This window comes from Gymnoscopelus microlampas, assembly GCF_963454915.1.
Source record: "Gymnoscopelus microlampas genome assembly, chromosome: 8".
Classification (NCBI taxonomy): Eukaryota; Metazoa; Chordata; class Actinopteri; order Myctophiformes; family Myctophidae; genus Gymnoscopelus; species Gymnoscopelus microlampas.
This window is the reverse complement of record NC_139945.1, coordinates 15060468-15079355: the sequence shown is the minus strand read 5'-3', so window position 1 is coordinate 15079355 and position 18888 is coordinate 15060468. Positions and strand designations below refer to the sequence as shown.

General features: G+C 42.3%; 2 protein-coding genes across 2 annotated transcripts in view; one reads left to right on the top strand and one right to left on the bottom strand.

Annotated features, from left to right (window-relative positions):
• Nucleotides 1-1303: 1303 nt before the first annotated feature.
• LOC311051014 (synaptosomal-associated protein 25) lies at nucleotides 1304-18512 on the top strand. Its single transcript, XM_084065359.1, has 8 exons — nucleotides 1304-1401; nucleotides 4559-4764; nucleotides 8518-8559; nucleotides 9773-9821; nucleotides 12345-12456; nucleotides 14037-14180; nucleotides 16545-16689; nucleotides 17501-18512. The coding sequence occupies exons 2-8, from the start codon at nucleotides 4693-4695 to the stop codon at nucleotides 17564-17566; spliced, it is 630 nt and encodes a 209-aa protein (XP_083921485.1). The 5' UTR covers nucleotides 1304-1401; nucleotides 4559-4692; the 3' UTR covers nucleotides 17567-18512.
• LOC311051013 (rhomboid-related protein 4-like) overlaps nucleotides 11222-18888 on the bottom strand; it is a 31355-nt gene continuing 23688 nt past the window's right edge. The window contains exon 8 of the mRNA XM_084065358.1: nucleotides 11222-11354. Coding sequence (XP_083921484.1) covers nucleotides 11293-11354 — 62 coding nt within the window. The 3' untranslated portion in view covers nucleotides 11222-11292. The remainder of the gene's footprint in view (nucleotides 11355-18888) is intronic.

Sequence of the window (18888 nt, the reverse complement as noted above, 5' to 3'; positions counted from 1 at the left end):
GTTTGTGATCAGCTATTTTCAAAAGATGTTTTTATTAATGTTGAAATGGGACATTATGCAGAATGAGTACTTTTACTTTTGGTGGTTTAAGTATATTTTGATGCCGTCATGCCGATACTTTTGTATTTACAGTAGTATTTTACTGAAGTGCATTTTGAATACAGGACTTCTTGTAGCAGAGTATATCTACATTGAAGTATTTATACTTTTACTTAAGTAAAACATTGGAGTACTTTTTCCACCACTGATTAAACAGTACATAGATAGTTTTTAGTTACTTTGTGTAGTGATCTTGAGTAGGCTACTACAATGCATTTAACATGGTTTATGAGCTAGCCGGCGCTAGCGTAAGCTAATTAAAAGGAGATTCTGGACCAAGAATTAAAGTGGGATTAAAAACAAAACCACCTACTGAACAAATTTAAGTGCCTAAAATAAAACTCTTGTATATGCAGTAGCATGTGTTTTTACTTTAGGAAACTAGCAGGGGAAAAAAACCCGACCGCACCTTAGGGTGGGTTTTAGCCCTGGTCCAGAGCGTTAGAGAGAACTCACTAACGCTCAGGGGCCAGTTGCACCACCTCACACTGGAGTGGACCAGTGGAGTGGTCCTCACACTGGAGTGGACCAGGGCTAGGTGGGTTTCCTGTGCGTGTCGTTAGATTTGAAGCAGGGGCTGCCCTTATTAGCCATGGATCACACGACGGTAGTCTGTCACGACCGTCATGGATGAACTTCAACCTGGTGTTTGCACTTTCTCCCTTACGTACATACATTTACATTAACGTTCGAATTTTAAATATAAAGAGCATACCTCATGGCTACGGATGTTGCAATTGTGTACGGGTCCTCAGAAGTACCTGTATCTTCCGCATTGTTCAATAAAAAGCATTTTAATCCGACCGGTGGCCATTTTCTCATAGAGTTATCATGTAGCAGAGTGCAATACACCTTCCAACCGACAGAGTCACGTTCTTTTAAGCATATGGCGAAAATGCGGAGAAAATGGCCACCAATCGGTATTAAAATGCTCTCCGGAAGATTCGGGTACTTTTGAAGACCCGTACATATTTGTAACAATTATGGCCACGGGGTAAGCACTTTATATTTGAAATCTAAACGTTTAAGTAGATGTACAGGTCAAAAAGGGGAAAAGTACAAACACCAGGTGGAAGTTCATCCATGACTGTCATGATATGACACTGACAGTCGCGTTTCAGGGCTAGGGCTGCTCTGGGCCGGGGGAGCCGGGTGGGGCGGGGCGGTGCATGGAAAGCCCAGAGGGAGTACAGCAGAGCAGATGATGCTGTGGAGTGAGGTGGATGCTGTGTGTGGATGAGTTAACCAAACAGGTGGAGTAGAGTTCACGCCAGCGCTCCAAACATACGAAAGAGTTGAAAGGTAAGCCAAAGGAAATCAATAAATTATCCACATTTTTACTTTTAATAAGTTGTGGGCTAGGCCTACTAGGCTACTTGTTGAAGATTATGTTAGGAATGTGATGCAGAAGAAGAAGCCACTGAACGAAAACATCCTGGAGCTTTCAAGTAAACAAGGGTGAAAGTGTATGGTCTTTGGTCTAGTAACATGACATGTGGCAGTAATATGGTGATAGTTATTCATCTCTCTTGACGTGGTGTAGGCTTTAATGTTCTATGTTTTATTGTATTCACTGCTCTGTCCATCATCCATAATCCATATGGAGGACATGCAGGGAGTGGACTCTGTTTGTTCTCTGTCGATTTCTCTTTGATTGATTGATTGATTGAATAAGGATAATTCCTTTTAACAGGTCGTTCATGAAAGTCCTTGCGGTCTTGTTTCCAATGAGAACCTGTGAGCAATTAGGGGTTAAGAGTCTTGCTCAGGGACAAATTTCATTTCATCAACACATATGCTGACCTGGTCTGGAATCGAACCTGGGGCAACCAGGGCCTCTGGCTCCCTAGGCGGGCTCACTAACCATTCAGCTATGGCCGCCCCAAAAACTGTGCAAACTGTTAATACTTTAACAGTTTGCAAAAAAACCACAGGAAGCACAGTTCTATACAAAAGGATGCTAGTACACGACTAGTACACTAGTATGCTACAGTGTACAGTGACATGTCAATCTGTCTATCCCTGTGTGTAGTGTGTGTGTGTGTGTGTGTGTGTGTGTGTGTGTGTGTGTGTGTGTGTGTGTGTGTGTGTGTGTGTGTGTGTGTGTGTGTGTGTGTTACTCTCTCAATTCAATTTGATTTAATTCTAAGTGCATGATAACATATTGCCAATTTGCCAAAGCACACATGGACAACAATAACAAACCGGTGACTAACAATATCCTTCCTGAATGTAATTAAATATCCATTCAGAGAACATAATTTAGCTACACCACAAAAAACAAGAGAGAAAAACAAAGAGAGAAAGATCCTAAAGCAAATACGTAACAGCAAAAGTGACATTGACAGAAACAAGAATAACAAACGATAAATCAAGGAAATTAATAATTACAGGTAATTAACTTAAGTGTCTGTAGGTCAAACACTGTATTGACACGTCATATGGCTGTGTCACATATAATAAATAATATGTGTTTTTTCCTCAAGGAGTTACCAATGTTTTTCTTCTTGGATATTTTGAAATCTGGATGAAAAGGCTTCTCTAATGGGTTCATAGCTATCACAGTGAAAAGGGAAGTGTTGACTTTTGAACCTTAGTTTGAACGTCTGTTTCAATGTCCAGGACTCCAGGTTCTACTCATTGAGTCAGTGAGGCCCTTGTTTTTAGGCCTGCCACTGTGTCTGGTCTCTTTAGTGTCAAGTTGAACAGTAGTCTGTGATTTGGTTATTTCTTTGGTCTTATAATTTGGTCGGGCCAGATTGTCTGAGGACTGTCCTCGGTTATATTCCTCTATAATTGTTGCAACCCTGTGAGTGATCTTCACCAACCCAACTTTGAGTTCCGACTCAGCAGTGGTGAAACACTGAGGAAGGCGAGAGGAGAATACAAGTTACAACCGTTGCTTTCCATCAGCCGTGCTTAATTAAATCAAAGAATGTATTTATCAAATAATTTGTTGAGCAAAATATTTTTACTCTTGTGTTCTCTAGTGAAGAAATAAATGTTGTTGACCATCATCTATCATGTCTGTCTGTCTGTCTGTCTGTCTGTCTGTTCTCCAACCCTGTTCATCGTCTTCCTCAGTTAATCAGAAGCTGATTAGGGGGTAATTATGATGCAGCCTGTGGGTGTGTGTGTGTGTGTGTGTGTGTGTGTGTGTGTGTGTGTGTGTGTGTGTGTGTGTGTGTGTGTGTGTGTGTGTGTGTGTGTGTGTGTGTGTGTGTGTGTGTGTGTGTGTGTTAGATGTTCCAGAGCTTCCCAGCGAACTATAACCATAATCATACTTGTAATTGCATCCTGTTAACTAACTGGGGAGAGGAGAGACAAAAGAAAGCATATAAAAGAAAGAAGGAAAGAACAACAACAACAGAACAAATGGAAATTAAAAGGAGAGAGAGAGAGAGACAGACACACAGACAGGAAGTATGGTGATTAAATAAGTAGGCTATAGTTCAGGTTCAGTTAACTAATATGGCTGCTGCCATGTTTCTGTCTGTCACAGATAAGAGCACAATTTGCAACCTGACAGTGACTATATTTACTTGTATTCAAATGTTTGTTCACATAAGCAAAATTTGTGGAAATGAATGTGGGTTGCCAACACTGCACTTAAAGTGAATACTCTGCGGATACTAAGTGAATACTATGTGGATACTAAGTGAATACTATGTGGATACTAAGTGAATACTACAGTATGTGGATACTAAGTGTGAATACTCAGCCTTTGTCTTGATAGAACAAAACTAAAGGCTACGTTTGAGAGTGGTAGTCTAACAATAATGTTCATCAGCAGCACAATTGATGGATTCCGAAGTTTGATTAACAGCAGCTGGATAGAAAAGAATCTGGTCCTTTATTTGCACTGCGTTATTTGTCTGTGTTCCCTATCCAGTCTGCATGGTTCTCCTAATAGTAGTTTCGTTCCCTACCTATGTTGAATGCACTTATTGTAAGTCGCTTTGGATAAAAGCGTCTGCTAAATGACTGTAATGTAATGTAATGTAATAAAGGGGAAGAAGAGGGACATAATATAGGTTTTCCGGTTAGGTTATATAGTCGTCATTAACCAAAAGGTAAACAATGCAAATAGGAATAGACTTCCTGTTTTTAAATGAAATGTAATTTAGTCCATCCAAGGACTAACAATGATTTTGGAAAGGGAAGGTTATGGGGGTGGGCAACCTTTTTGAGGAACACACAATAACTTTGCCAAGGCTGGCGTGATCAGACTATGTGGGGAGAAAGGTTTTATGCTCATCAAATAATGATGATTGGTGAATAATGGTTAATAATGGTTGTTTTTGATCAACTCATTTGGTCACCTCAGCTGCCCAGTCTGATCGACTGGAAGATCAAAAAGACCTAGTAAAGGTGTTGGTCTTGCAGAGCATTAATGGCTGCCATGTGTCACACTGCTGTTCTCTGCCATAAATAATGTTGATGTCACTGTGTTGTCTAGGTGCCCAAAACACCTGATGCCTTCCACTAATCTGGCCAACTGGGACTGAAAACACACGCACGCACGCACGCACGCACACACACACACACACACACACTCATAGCAGCACGGGTTGGATTTGGCCTCATGCCAAGATGTCGTCTGACCCGCCCATCAGGACAGAGCAGGAGGAGCTACATAGGAGAGCCAATCAAGTCACAGATGAGGTAAATGATTGACAGACTTGTTTTTCTTGTTTGTGTGCCACAGGGGAGAGTTTAAAAGCTTATCCTTTCTACCTTGAAATATCACATTTGTCGTTCAGAGAAATGAGGTTCATGACACAAGCGACTGTGAAAAGAGCAAGGAACGCCCATGTATTATATCATTGTCTCCACCAGGCCGAAAGGCATGGCGAGAGAGTATGTTTGAGTATGTTAACCCCCTGTCCGTCGGTCCGTCCGTGTGTGTGTGTCCGTCCGTCTGTTAACAGCTAATCTCACGCACCGTTGGCTTGATCGCAGCAAAACAGTGCACACACATTCCCTGGATGCCAATTCAGAACCTCTGCCCCAATTTTTTCACATGGGCCTATTATAGCGCCACCAGGAGACCGCTTTTTGCAATTGCATTTCTTCACAGTACTCCTACAGATTTTGTCCAAACATCACGCAAATCGGTACACAGTATCTCTATAGTCATTAAACAAAACGAGTCTTTCAGATTTTTCATATTCCATCCTCATTGGCTAAAAATGGCTTCCAAAGTTTGCAGGACTGCTCAGTTTTCAACAAAATGCCTCAAATTATGAACACAGCATGCAATTTCCGTGAAACTTTGCACGCACATTCCCACTAGGCCGAGGAAGAAATGCCACTTGAAAATGTTCTAATCAGCCTCATGGTGGCGCTATAACAGGCCGATTCATGTTTTTACCTATAACTGCACCGATCTGTGTAAAACTTGGTATGCGCACTCCCTAGAGGTCAAGGAAAAACCTTTGCCCTGCATTTTTCACATCTGCCTTTTATAGCGCCACCAGGAGGCCGACTTATGTAAAACATATTTCTTTATATTACTCCTTCAGATTTTATCCAAATTTAACGCAAATCCGTACACATGATCTCTATAGTCATGTGATCAAGCTGGATCTGTTTCATTTTCCATATTCCATCCTGATTGGCTAAGATTCAAATCTAAAGTTTGCAGTAGTGGCTTGTTTTGAACAAAATGCCGCAAATCATGAACGCAGCGTCCGATTGCGGTCAAAATTTGCTCATTCAGACTATGTTGAGGAACAAATGCTACCCTTTTAACATTGGCCTGTTATAGTGCCACCAGCAGGTCTAATTTAGCAAAACACATGTTTTTGAACAAAATGCCTCAAATCATGAATGCAGTGTCCTATTGCCATGCAAGGCCTAAGAAGAAATGGCACCCTTTTCACATTGGCCTATTATAGTGCCACCAGGAGGCCACAATAACCTACCTGACCTGGCGGAGACCTGTGCTCCGAGGAGCACTTTTTCTAGTTTAAACTGTGCTCTTTTACAGCAGTGTCCATCCATCATCATCATCATACTGTACCAAAGCAGATGGGAGTTCCTTTGCTCAAGGGAACCTCAAGTAAAACTGTTGGCGAATCTGTCTGGTCTGTGATTTAGGGGCCCTCTCTCTCTCTCTCCCTAAGCATTATGCACATATCTCAACCTTTACAGGCCGCAACCCCCCCAAAAAAAAATCCTATTTGAACTGGGGACCCTCACACCCTGACAAGCACTTGGAATTGTAGGAGTTGAGGCATTACATTTAGTTTGACTTGGTTCCACAGATAAATATTGTGAAAATAGCTGCTCTTCTACCCCGTTGTGAGTGTTGTGAGCATGTAGATGCTCACAACGCCTTGCAACACAAGGCGTTGTGCGCTATTTTCAAAATGTTTGCCTCTTGAGTCTTTCCTCAGGTAATATTTCACAATTTGGCCAATGTTTGACATTTTGTATTGTATAGTTGGTTGATTACTTTTGACATAGTAATCGTCTTATTTTTTTTTCTTTCTTAGTTTTCTTTGTATTAAAAAGGTCTTAAAAGTCCTTAAATTGAAATGTGCAGATACCCTGATTGATTGAATACTTTAATAGTTTGCAGAAAAAAGCACATGAAAGTAGGCTACAGTTCAAGGTCAGCTAATAGGAATTAAAAAACCCAAGAAAGCCATTGGCTTGTTTCCATTGGGGTCCTTTGTACTCAAATCATAGTGTATACCCTGTATTCTCTTATACTGTATGTTGGTTTGTTTACTGTTGAGTGAGAAACAATGTTGCACATTATTAAGCTAATCATGAACCCCAGGTTGACAACCACTGTACAATACATACAAAGTAAAGTGCTAGGTTAGGTGTTATTTTATCAACCAGACTTGTAGCTATCTATTATAACGATGGATCTGAAGTTCAGATGAGAATAACGGCTGTTTTGGGGGTCAAACTACCACTGTCAATAAACAGCTTGAAACCGGTTTTGCTGTTGTTATCAAAACAGCTACCATAAAATTGCACAGTAGCATAGTCCCAACCGGACATGCACATGAAAAGTTATGGTATACAGAAACCACTTTTCGAAACACTCCATAGATATACTGTATGTGTAGGCTAATAAAAGAATTACGCGATGATGACACCAAGTCGACTTCCAAAATAAACACTTAGCTTGTAGCTGCGCTGTACGCGAGCCTTGCATGTCTGTGTGTACCTTTTCTGTGGTGTTGTGTTGTGTGAATGATTAAATGCTGGGCTGTCACTCGCTGTCCTAAAACCTACTGTTGGTCCGACTCCTAACTGCTGTCCATCTACATTTACCCAGTGCCACTCATATATCGTTTTTTTTAATTAACGCCCTACTTGATCATACTACAGCGTCACACAAAAGCATCAAAAGTAGCAGATCTGCAAGCTCGCGGCGCATTTCGAGCTTGCGACGCGTTTCGAGCTTGTACTGTAGTTCTGCTACTTTTAATGCTTTTTATTTTGAATCCTGAACAGTAACAGTTTTGGACATATTAGGTTTCTACCCGACATAGACGGTATTATACCCTGGCCTTTCTAAAGGCACCTGTACTACAAATGTAAAGAAATGTACACTATCATGGTTCAGTGGTTCTCAAACCTTTTAGTTTCAAGGATCCTCAGGTTGATATGCATTATTAGGCCATGCAACCCCATTTGATACCATGCTTTATCTCTCTGTGGCATCCTACTATCTACAGTCAACCATGGATCCATGTGTATACACTCTCAGAGTTACAATGTTGAGAGCCAGTGACATAGCTCATACCTGGCTTACCTGGTTGCCATAGCGACAGCTCATCTCTAGGACGACCATCTGCAGAGAGACTAGACACACATGAGCTCACTGTGTGTCTGTGTGGGGGGCACTGAAACACACACACACACACACACAGTTAAATGTACATACAGTACACAAATACACACACGCACGCACGCACACACACACACAAACTCACTGACAAAAATAAACGCATATCATCTCTGTCGGGTGGAAACCTCAGATCTACAAGCTCAAAACAGCTACTTTTGATGGCGTTTATTTATGAAAAAACACAAAAGGTTAGAATATGGAGATTCTGGCCGACAGCAACGATATACATAATGCAAAGACTCAGATGCAGGCTCAAAATAAGCACATGCATGGACACAGGTATTGTAGATGCATAAAGGCATGCACACACGCACGTATGTACGCACGCACGCACGCACGCACGCACGCACGCACGCACGCAGACAGACAGACAGACAGACAGACAGAGAGGGTATTAGTTGAATGTGTAAATTGTGCATTCACTTGAATATGGACTTGTATGCATTTGCTCCGAATATTTACATTTTCAAAACTATTAGAAAAATGTGTATCATCATTGTAGTGTTTTTAACTGTTAAATGTCATTTGAATCCTTCTGTTAGTCCCTGGAGAGCACACGGCGGATGATGCAGTTAGTTGAGGAGGTATGGACACACACACACACACACACACACACACACACACACACACAAATAGAAAGAAAGACAACAGTTACTCACATCTCACATCTCATATGTTTACCGCATAATTTATTATAGTAATCAACAAAAAGATCTACCAAGAAGCATATCTTTATCAAAATTTGCCAATGCTGTTCGACTTTAAATGAACCCTAGCATTCCTATTCCGGGGGTGAACATTTGGCGAAAGTAGACGATCTTTGTAGATCGGCTGGTTCTCAACCTTTTCAGGACGCGACCCCCCAAAATAATCATATTTGAACTGGGGACCCCCACCCCGACAAACACTTGGAATTGTACGATTTGAAGCATTACATTCTGTTTGACTCCACAGATAAATATTGTGAAAATAGCAGATCTACAAGCTCACACTGCCATCGGCTATTTTCACAATTATGACCTCTTTCTTATATTATTTGACAATTTGGCCAGTGTTTGACCAGTTTTTATAGTATAGTTTGTTGATTACTTTTGATGTAATGTAATGGTCTTTTTTTCTTTTCTTTCTTCTTCTTTTCTTTTTTTAGGTATTAAAAAAAGTCTTAAAAGTTCTTGAATTCACTGTCATCTGGGTACTCCCCCAAAATCATGTGGGGACCCCCCTGGGGGTCCCAACCCACAGATTGAGAACCACTGGGCTAGAGATTTGGTGTAGGGGGACTAAAGGCGAGGACCACGTATAGAGCCCTGGGGGAGTTTATAGGGTTTAAGTGGTTTACAGACAAAAAGAAAGCAAAAGACAGAGAGAACATCATCATTGACATTTAGCTTCCTACAGTAATCTGTAGATTAGACTCCAGTGTTTCCACCGCCAATGTAATGACTGCTCATATAATGATGTAATGATGACTGCACCGTCATCAATCACAGTTTAACAAGCTTACAGAACAAAGGAAACACCCTCTCTATTTGAACGGACATTATGTGAAGCGCCTTTTATACGTTGTTGTGAGGTGCTTGTACTGTAGATCTGCTACTTACGCTATTGTTGAAAATGTTTGGGTGGAAAAAAAGCAAAAAGGTTTTCAGATTTTTGAAAACTTTTGCCTGTAATGACATGCCCTTAATAGGGACGCCAGGGTTAATGTGGTTATAGGTGGCAGCCAATGTAAATCAGTCTAATAGCTTCTTTTGTATATGTGTGCGTGCGTGCATGTGTGCATGTTTTCCTCTCCAGAGTAAAGATGCAGGGATCAGAGCGCTGGTCATGCTGGATGAACAAGGAGGTACTTATCTTTATCTGTCTCCCTCTGTTATCTGTTACCTGTATCATCTCTGTTACTTCTCAAGATGTACACTAGTTTTGTCGGTAATTGTGTCACTAATTATTACTTTCCCACTCTCAAAATCTATACAACTGTAGCAGGGCTATGTAAAGCAATGACTACGCCACCCACACATATAGGAGTGAGGGATCCTTTAAACACATTAACCATATACTGTATATATATAGATATATAGGACTGAACAAGGTAAGGTTCCCCAGGAAGGTACGGGTTCAGAATTAACGGAACCAGAGGCTGAAGTATCAAATGTGTCAAGTTTATTCAACAGTTGGTATAAAAATAGTCAAGTTAAAATACAGAAAGGAATAAAGCGGTTAGTATTAGAGTTCTGCAAAAGGGACTAAATTCAAGAAGCAAAGGGGCAATAAGGGTAAGGGCTTCAGGGCCTCTAAACTAAATATACAGAAATTAAACAAATCAAATCCAAATAATGCAAAACCAAAAGAAAATAAAGTAAATAAGTCACCAAAAGCAAATCAGCAAATAAGCAAATCAAAACAAACTACAAATAAGCAAAACCAAAGTCAAAATCATGCAATGCTACTTAATGGCCCAGTATAGCTCTGTCCTCAGTCAACCCTATTGCTCAGTCTAAATAGTATATATATATATATATAAGGCCCGGTGGGAAAAACAGTGATTAGTTAGTTCAGCTCCTACAAAAATCAAATAATAAAACATTAGACCAACCCTCCAACAATTCATCAATTCATTAGGCTCCTATAGCAAGATGACAAAATACAGAAAAATAACAAACATACCCAAATAGTCAATGTATGCTCATGGCTCCAATTGATAAAGGCCTGCACAGCCACAGAGTACTGCTACTCAAAGGACCTGGAGGCTTCTGGAAGTACAGATATATATTAGTATAATTAACAACAGGCCTAATATTGTCAGCCCATCTAAACTCTTATACATATACTATTGTTACAATGAGTTATAAAAACCTTGTCATTCGTTTCAGATTGTCTTACCGAGAATTAGTCTGTACCCCTCATGCCTCCAGGTCTCTCACAAACACTCAAACCAGGCTTCTGGCTAGACAGGAGGCCACAAACCTGGCCACCCCTCTTTATGCACTTTCCTTAAAGGGCCAGTGCTACACAACCTAGCATTTTTCTTTCTCAACACTGGTGTTGAGCAGGTGGTGGACAATTCTGTTAGAAATCACTCACATTCTTGACCATTTATTGTATATTGAGATGGCAGAGTGGTTCTTGGGATGATCCCTGGTGCGCTGCAGTGGGGAATATAACATTAAATACACAGCACATTATAAAGCATGCAGTGAGTATTGCATAGCTTAATTTCAATAGAGTTTAGATCCCACAACCCGAAGGGATGGTCAGCTGAATGTGTTCCGCTGACAGTGGATGGATATGCTGTTTGGTTACTTGTTGGCTGGTTGTCAGGGTGACATCACGACCAATCGACGAACAGGCTCTGGCCAGGTCCGCTGCAGGTAGAGTCCTAGGTGACATAAAGTTGCTGTGTCAATATCAAAACAAACTGAATAGATTGACCAAAAGCCAATTCCTCTTAATAAAAGTGAGGGAGCATTGCTGCCACACCCCTGCAGTAAACAACACTTCCTCCTACAGAGCAGCTGGAGCGTATAGAGGAAGGCATGGACTCCATCAACCGGGACATGAAAGAGGCAGAGAAGAACCTGACAGACATGGCCCAATGCTGCGGCCTGTGTGCCTGGCCGCTCAGGAAGTAGGTTCTGATTGGCCACGCTGCCTACGCCCCTCATGGCATTCCTTCATGCGGCCAAAACCCTCAACCGAGTCTACCACTATGTAGCGGTCGGTTCAGTGGCAGTGGTTCTCTGTCTTTTTAATTTCAAGGACCTCCATAACTTTGAAAGGGTCCATTTGGTTCCATTTGTACACTCTCAGAGTTACAGACCTGTAAGGCTTTGGAACCCCTTCAAGGAAACAATGAGGGTCCCCGGACCTCGCTTTGAGAACCATTGTTCTGATGCATATGTTTTTGTTTTATTCTTCAGTTGCAGCGTTTGGAGGGTCCTGCGTTTTTGCTGTAGACGGTCTGGGTTGTGGGGGGCTGGCTTATGAGTTGCTTGTTTTGGCTGAAACAAGTTGCTGAATTGTTTTTCGTTTTGCGTCGCTTCCTTCTCTGCCTTTTCTCCACCTCCTCTCTCTCTCTCTCTCTCTCTCTCCATCCCTTACCATCCCCACAATCCATCTCTTTCTCACTTCCTATCTGACTCCTCTTTCCTTCCATTCCTCACCTCCTCCCTTACCCCCCACACTCTCTCTTCAATCCTGTGTCTTCCACTTCTGTCTTGTCAACCTTTTTACTCCGTCTGTATCCCACCTTCCATCTTCCACCCTCTCCCCTATTTATTTCTCCCATTCCCTCGTTCTTCCCTGCCCTCCTCCTCCCATCCGACTCCTCTCTCTGTGGCCTGCTGGTTCTGCTTCTGTTGGTCCGCAGAGCAGCTGGAGCGAATAGAGGAGGGACTGGATCAGATCAACAATGACATGAAGGAAGCAGAGAAAAACCTCACAGACCTGGGGAAATGCTGTGGGCTCTGCTCCTGTGATAAGTATGCTGTGTGTGTGTGTGTGTGTGTGTGTGTGTGTGTGTGTGTGTGTGTGTGTGTGTGTGTGTGTGTGTGTGTGTGTGTGTGTGTGTGTGTGTGTGTGTGTGTGTGTGTGTGTGTGTGTGTGTCAGCCCTGGTGTTGGCAGCACGACGGTGAAGCTCCGGTGAACGCCAATGTTGTTTGTATAACTACTAACAACCACACCCGTTGTAACTACCACCGTTAACGTAGTGGGTGCAGATTTGAGATGTGGGCGCGGGCGGGCGGGCGGGCGGGCGGGCGGGCGTGCGTGCATGTGCATGTGCATGCGTGCTTATCATTGGGTGGGTACATGTCAGTGTGTGCATGAGAGGAGAGAGAAACAGTGAGTTGTATACAGTATACAAGCTGTTGTTTAACCCCCCCCCCAACCATCCAACTAATTCCCATTCAAACTGATGGTCGTATCATGACATCAAACCAGATGGTGGCCATTTTTTACCCTCTTCATTCTGCCAGTGTGATTCATACTTAATTGAATGAGCCAAGTATTTATGGTTTTATTTGCCTGCCTCTTTTGCTGCCATTATAATTTCTGTCTGGTAGCTTGCCGCTGTCTGCAACATGCAGATTAAACATACTGGTGGTTCTCAAGTCTGGTCGTTAAGAAATGCTGTCTTTCATAGCTAATTGGGGACTAAGTTACACCAGAGACACCAGGTGAAATAAATTGAAAAGCTTTTCTATGAGAATTTAAATTTAGCCATAGCCTGAGTTCATAACCACTGAAATATATCGAATGGATTTAATACCTATGGATTAGAGATGTGACCAAATGTGAACAGTGGGTCTAGTCTCGTGCCTCGTGGCGTAGCCAGACGACCAGGGATCTCCACCTACCGAAACATCTGGTGACGTCTAAATTGGATAGGGGCTAGAACAGCAGCGAGAGCGGTCACTAACCAACCCACGTCTATGCTTTGAAACCCAACCCTGATACCGTACCAATATGAAGGACCGCCCTAAATTATTTTCATTGGTTCTGCAATTACATTTCAGAATGGTTTCCACCCAGTTCTAGGCCCTACGTTGAATTTAGATGTCACCGCACATTTCGATAGGTGGAGATCTCTGATAATCTGGCTTTGAATGATTGATTGAATACTTTATTAACAGTTAGCAAAAAGTACAGATGGTACAGTACAATAATGCTAAAAAGATAACACAAAAAGCCCTGAGGGCTTGTTTCCATTGTGGTTTTATGTATTCAATTCATCGAGACATATAAAGACATACAATACTATACAAGAAATCGTCAATACTAGGAGCAATAAAAGTATATTTGCAGAAAACTGGCTTCGCCAGACTACATCGGCATCGGCTCTAATGTCTCTCCCTCTGTCCCTCACTCAATCACTTCCTCCCTTATTCTTTCTGTCTTGCCTTTATACCCCAAACCCCTCCGTTCTCTCTCTCTCACTCTCCCCCCTCCTCTCCTCTCCTATCCTATACCTCTCTCTTCCCTCCTCTGTCTCTCATCTTCTCTCTCTCTCTCTCTCTCTCTCTCTCTCTCTCTCTCTCTCTCTCTCTTCTACCCCTCCAGGCTGAAGGCCTTTGAGGAGAGCGGGGCGTACAAGGCAGTGTGGGGCGGAGCCTCCAGCGACGGCGTGGTGTCCAATCAGCCGTCCTCCAACAGAGTCGTAGACGAGCGAGAGCAGATGATCATGAGTGGTGGTTACATAAAGAGGTGGGCGGGGCTTGTGTGTGTCTGGGGACTTGGGTGGGGGTGGGTGCGTTTGGCTTTTATAGACCTTGACACTCACTCATGTGATAATTCTGAGACTCTTTTGGGTCCTAGAAGTGTTTTGTCTCTGTCTCTGTCTCTGATGTTCACAGATGTTGTATTTATATGGTTCTATGAATCTATACGTTTATCAATCTACAAGCTCACAATACTATGCGATTCGCCAAGCTACACCATCATACGACAAAGTATAAAATATGGCTCATGGTCAAACAAGAAGATGTGTTTTGAAAATTGAGGCCAGGGCCGCATAAACCGCGGAACTTAGTGGAACTGGCGTTCCACGGCCCGCAGCATGCAGGGGCCTGTGAGAATTGTGTATTTAAAGAAAAAATGTTGATTTATATTGGTTAAATAGAACCGAATTAGACCCGAATTAGACCCGAACAAAATTGCGCGCATGTGCGTGAAATTACGCGACTGGGGGGGCCTTTGATTTTGTGGTGTTCCACGGCCCTGAGGGGTCTTAATGCGGCCCTGATTGAGGCGCAGGAGAAAAGAGTCATGGTACAAAACTGTGTATGTACATGAGGCAAACACTGAACTCTTGTACAGTACAAGACCTCTCTCTAGCATACTGTAGGCTTCATAGCTGAGAGGATGGGCGTAGCGATGGTGCAGTGTTTTGTACCTGATTGTTATTGCCGCTCTTGTTCTTGTGTCGTTGCAGTTCCCGCCCACCTCCTGGTGCCGGAAGTAAATACTCAATGCATTTTTCCCATTGACTTTTACAAAGATATTTATATAAATTAATTTAAGCCTAGAATCAAGCTATCCAGGATAGCGGTGAATCATGACCATAAAACGTTTGATTCTGTGAAAAAACTTTTTTGAAAACGGCAAAACAAAGGGTATTTATTAAATATAGTATATCATATCATTAAATATAAAATAAAAAAAAATCACAGAAAAAAAGGTTTTATGCTCATGATTCACCGCTATCCTGGATAGCTTGATTCTAGGCTTAAATTGATTGATATAAATATTTTTGGAAAAGTCAATGGGAAAAATGCATCGAGTATTTACTTCCGGCACCAGGAAGTGGCGGAATTGCGATGCTCTATAGGCTTGTTTTCTGGCCAACTCTGGCCATTCTCACAGATGAAGTGAAATATTCAAGGGACACTTAGCTTTGATTTGAGGATGATGTAACCGTGGCAGCATGATTGTAAAGCTAAACTAAGTGTTTTGATTTAGTAATGTATTATTGGTAACATAACATAATCTGAGTTAGAAATTAGGTTTGCCTGGCGGCGCAGCCAATTACTTCACTAACCACAGCTTCCTTGTGAGTCACAAGGACTAGAGTTTGAATCCGATTTCCCATCTTGTCTCGCACGTCTCCCCTTTCTCTCTGACCTTGGTTTCCTGTCTCTACACTCTCCTATCTGAATAAAGCACAAACTGAAAAAGAAAATAAACTTTAAAGAAAGAATGTGGGATACACATATGGATGTCGAACTTCATGTCGCCAGCCTGTGATGCCAGTCATCTATGACGTCAATCATGACATATCTATGACATATGACTCCACATTTGGACAAGGGTCCGACCTCCGCAGGGCCCTGTTGACTTTCATTATAAAATTAACTTTAAATATTTCAAAAATTCCTCCTATAAACACATCTTGAGACTTGACTTTGACACTAGACTTGGATTGAGCATCGAGATTTACAAAAACAAAGTCTGACACAGCACTATGTAAATGTGTGTGTGTGTGTGCACGTGTGTCTGTCTTTGACCACAAATTGAATTAGATCTAGGGCAGGCAGTAGTTTATAAACACACTGTGTGTGTGCGCGAGCGTGTGCATGTGTTTGCTCTCCTTTAGAACAAACTGACATACAATTCAGTCATCTGTTAGTCGAGCAGCTGCTCAAACAGAGGATATTGGCAAACCACACACAAGAGCAATAGAAACCCTACATAAATCATAGCCTATTTGTACCATACAACAGCTGTCAGTCCTGCTCTTTTCAGTGAGTGTGTGTGTGCGCGTGTCCTACAGTATGTTGCAATAACACACTATCCCTATATCATTATCTTTCTTCCTCCCTTCCTTCTCTCCTCTACCTTCCTCTCCACTTTTATGCCTCTTTATCTTTCTTTTTCACCCTACCGTTTCTGTCTTTCTCACCATGCCCTCCATTACATTTTCGCAACTCGGTTCAAACTCCTCCTTATCTCCCTCTCCCTCCCCTCAACCACCAACTCCCTGCACCCTCCATCTCTTCTTCTCATCCCCCCCCGCCCTTCTCTCCTCTACCCACACCACCCTGTCTTCCTCTTACCCCACCTCCCTCTCAGGGTGACCAACGACGCCCAAGAGGACGAGATGGAGGAGAACTTACAACACGTGGGCAGCATCATCGGCAACCTGAAGTGCATGGCCCTGGACATGGGCCAGGAGATCCAAGTGCAGATCCCACAGATAAGACGTATCCATGGCAAGGTAGGTAGTGCCACCGGCGCCAACGCTTTGATGACATATTCTTGCCATATTATTGCGATACACAGAAAAGTGTTGGGCGTGTGGAATCAAATGTAATACAGTTTGTGTTGTGTTTGAATTGTATCACATGGAACCACATGTATGACGGCCCCCCGCTGGCTGACTTGTAAAGCGCATACCGGCCCTGAAACCCCTTTTAGAATTGCTGACCAAGCATTTTTTTTAATTATACAACAGTCATTAACAGTTTTAAAATAAACAGTCATTTTAACGCTAAGACCCAATTTATTTCAATTGGCTTTAATGCCGAGACACAGTATATTACATAACGCCACAATATTCTACCATGAAAGTTATTCTTTGTCTGTGACCCTGTCAGAACATCTCGCGGCCCACTTTTGGGTCCTACCCCACTAGTTGAGAAACAATACGGCATGATCCAGTGTTATCCAATCATGCTTCATGGAGGGCTGAGTGTCCTCAGGTTTTCACTCCAACCAAAGACTGCACCACTTAGTTTGACTAATTAACACACTTCACTTAGTTTGACTAATTAACACACGTTACAACCAATCACATAGTGGTTGGTTGTAACTGTACCACGCACATATTTATGTTTAGAGTTATATAAATGAACACGTAAATCAAGTTTGGAGTTACAAGGTTTTCATCTGTGATTTCACAGTGCGCCCATATACATTGCACGCACAAAGGCGGGTGCACACACACACATACATACACACAAACACACGCACTCACCACTCAAACTTTTAAAAGATTGTAAGGTTTCTTTTCTTTCTTTCTTTTGCAGACTGAAATCAACGTGGACCGAATCGACGCAGCCAACCAGAAAGCCGAGAAAATCATGAAGCAATAGAGCCCTTCTCCGTTTACACTATACAGCTGTTATTGTTTTCTTGAATGTATGTCGAGAAATAAGCATGTTCCTGTATGCGTGTGCCACGGGCCTCTGCCTTATTTAAGAGCAGGAACACTCCTCCTTAAAATGCTTTGTCACAAAAAGGTCCATGTGTCATATGGTTTCTAGTGTCAGTTCAAATGTTCTTTTCACTTCCATTTCAACTCTCCCCAATGTAAACACCACACAACATGGCCCATTGTCCCCCAGTGCCCAAAATGTTCAGAAAGACATTTAAACACACGCGTTGGGTCCCTCTGCTGGCCGACATGGGTATTGCCCAATGGAGAAATACGTATTTGTAATTAGAGGAAGGACTCGGGCGACACCAAGCGGCCACACATGTCCTCTTCACTCCTCCCCTCGCTTCTATTATCTCTAGACGTTGATGCAAAATGGAAGTGAGGTGACGTTGAATTTGTTTTTCATCGTGATTGCGCACAGATGGCAAGGTCTACAGGCAGGACAAAGAGGTGTGATCAGATGGATCTCTGTGAAATTGTTTCTCAGTCAAATCTTTAAGATGAAAAGCACTTTATTTGTGATTTTATTTATTGATTTACTTCCAACAGCCAAATCACCTGACATATGAATTGTTTCCAAGCTATTATTAGTGTGTTTGTTTTTGGGCCTTCTTAATAACAGGTTCCTACTCATTGTGCTGAAGACGTGATAGAATGGTAGATTTTAGTAGATCTAATTCTTGATGATGCTGGCAGATAGGTCCCATTATATCTGGGGAGGCCAGTGATCATCGATCATCAGCCATAATTAATAATCAATTAGTAACATTTGAGGATCCTGGTAGGCAGTCAATGGCAGGCCTTGCGTGATTAAGACGAGGCCCCCAAAACAGAATGTAATTGGTATTTGTTAACGTGTTGGTGTTGAATTAAAAATACAATCCGTCACGTGTGAGTTCTCGTGATATTATGTATACAAAAGACTTGAAGAGGGGGGCCATGGGAGGAGGGGGGCTAGTCTGACTCAGAGGGTATAAATGACACCAAATGGACCCCAAAAAAAAGGTTATTTGGTGTAATGTGTACCCTCTGAAAATTAAATTAACAAAATTGCGTCCCAGAGAATTCGTGACCTTTGATTTGGGTTTGAGGGTTCGAATGTGTGTGTGTGTGTAGTGTACACACTGTAATGAGGCCATCGGGGAGGTGGGGGGCGTTGCAGGACCAACATTCAAGGAAAATGTTGCGCGTTTCTGTACGTGGTGGTGGATGGAAGAAAGAAAAAAAAACGCGCGTCTGCGCATTTCCTCCTCTTCT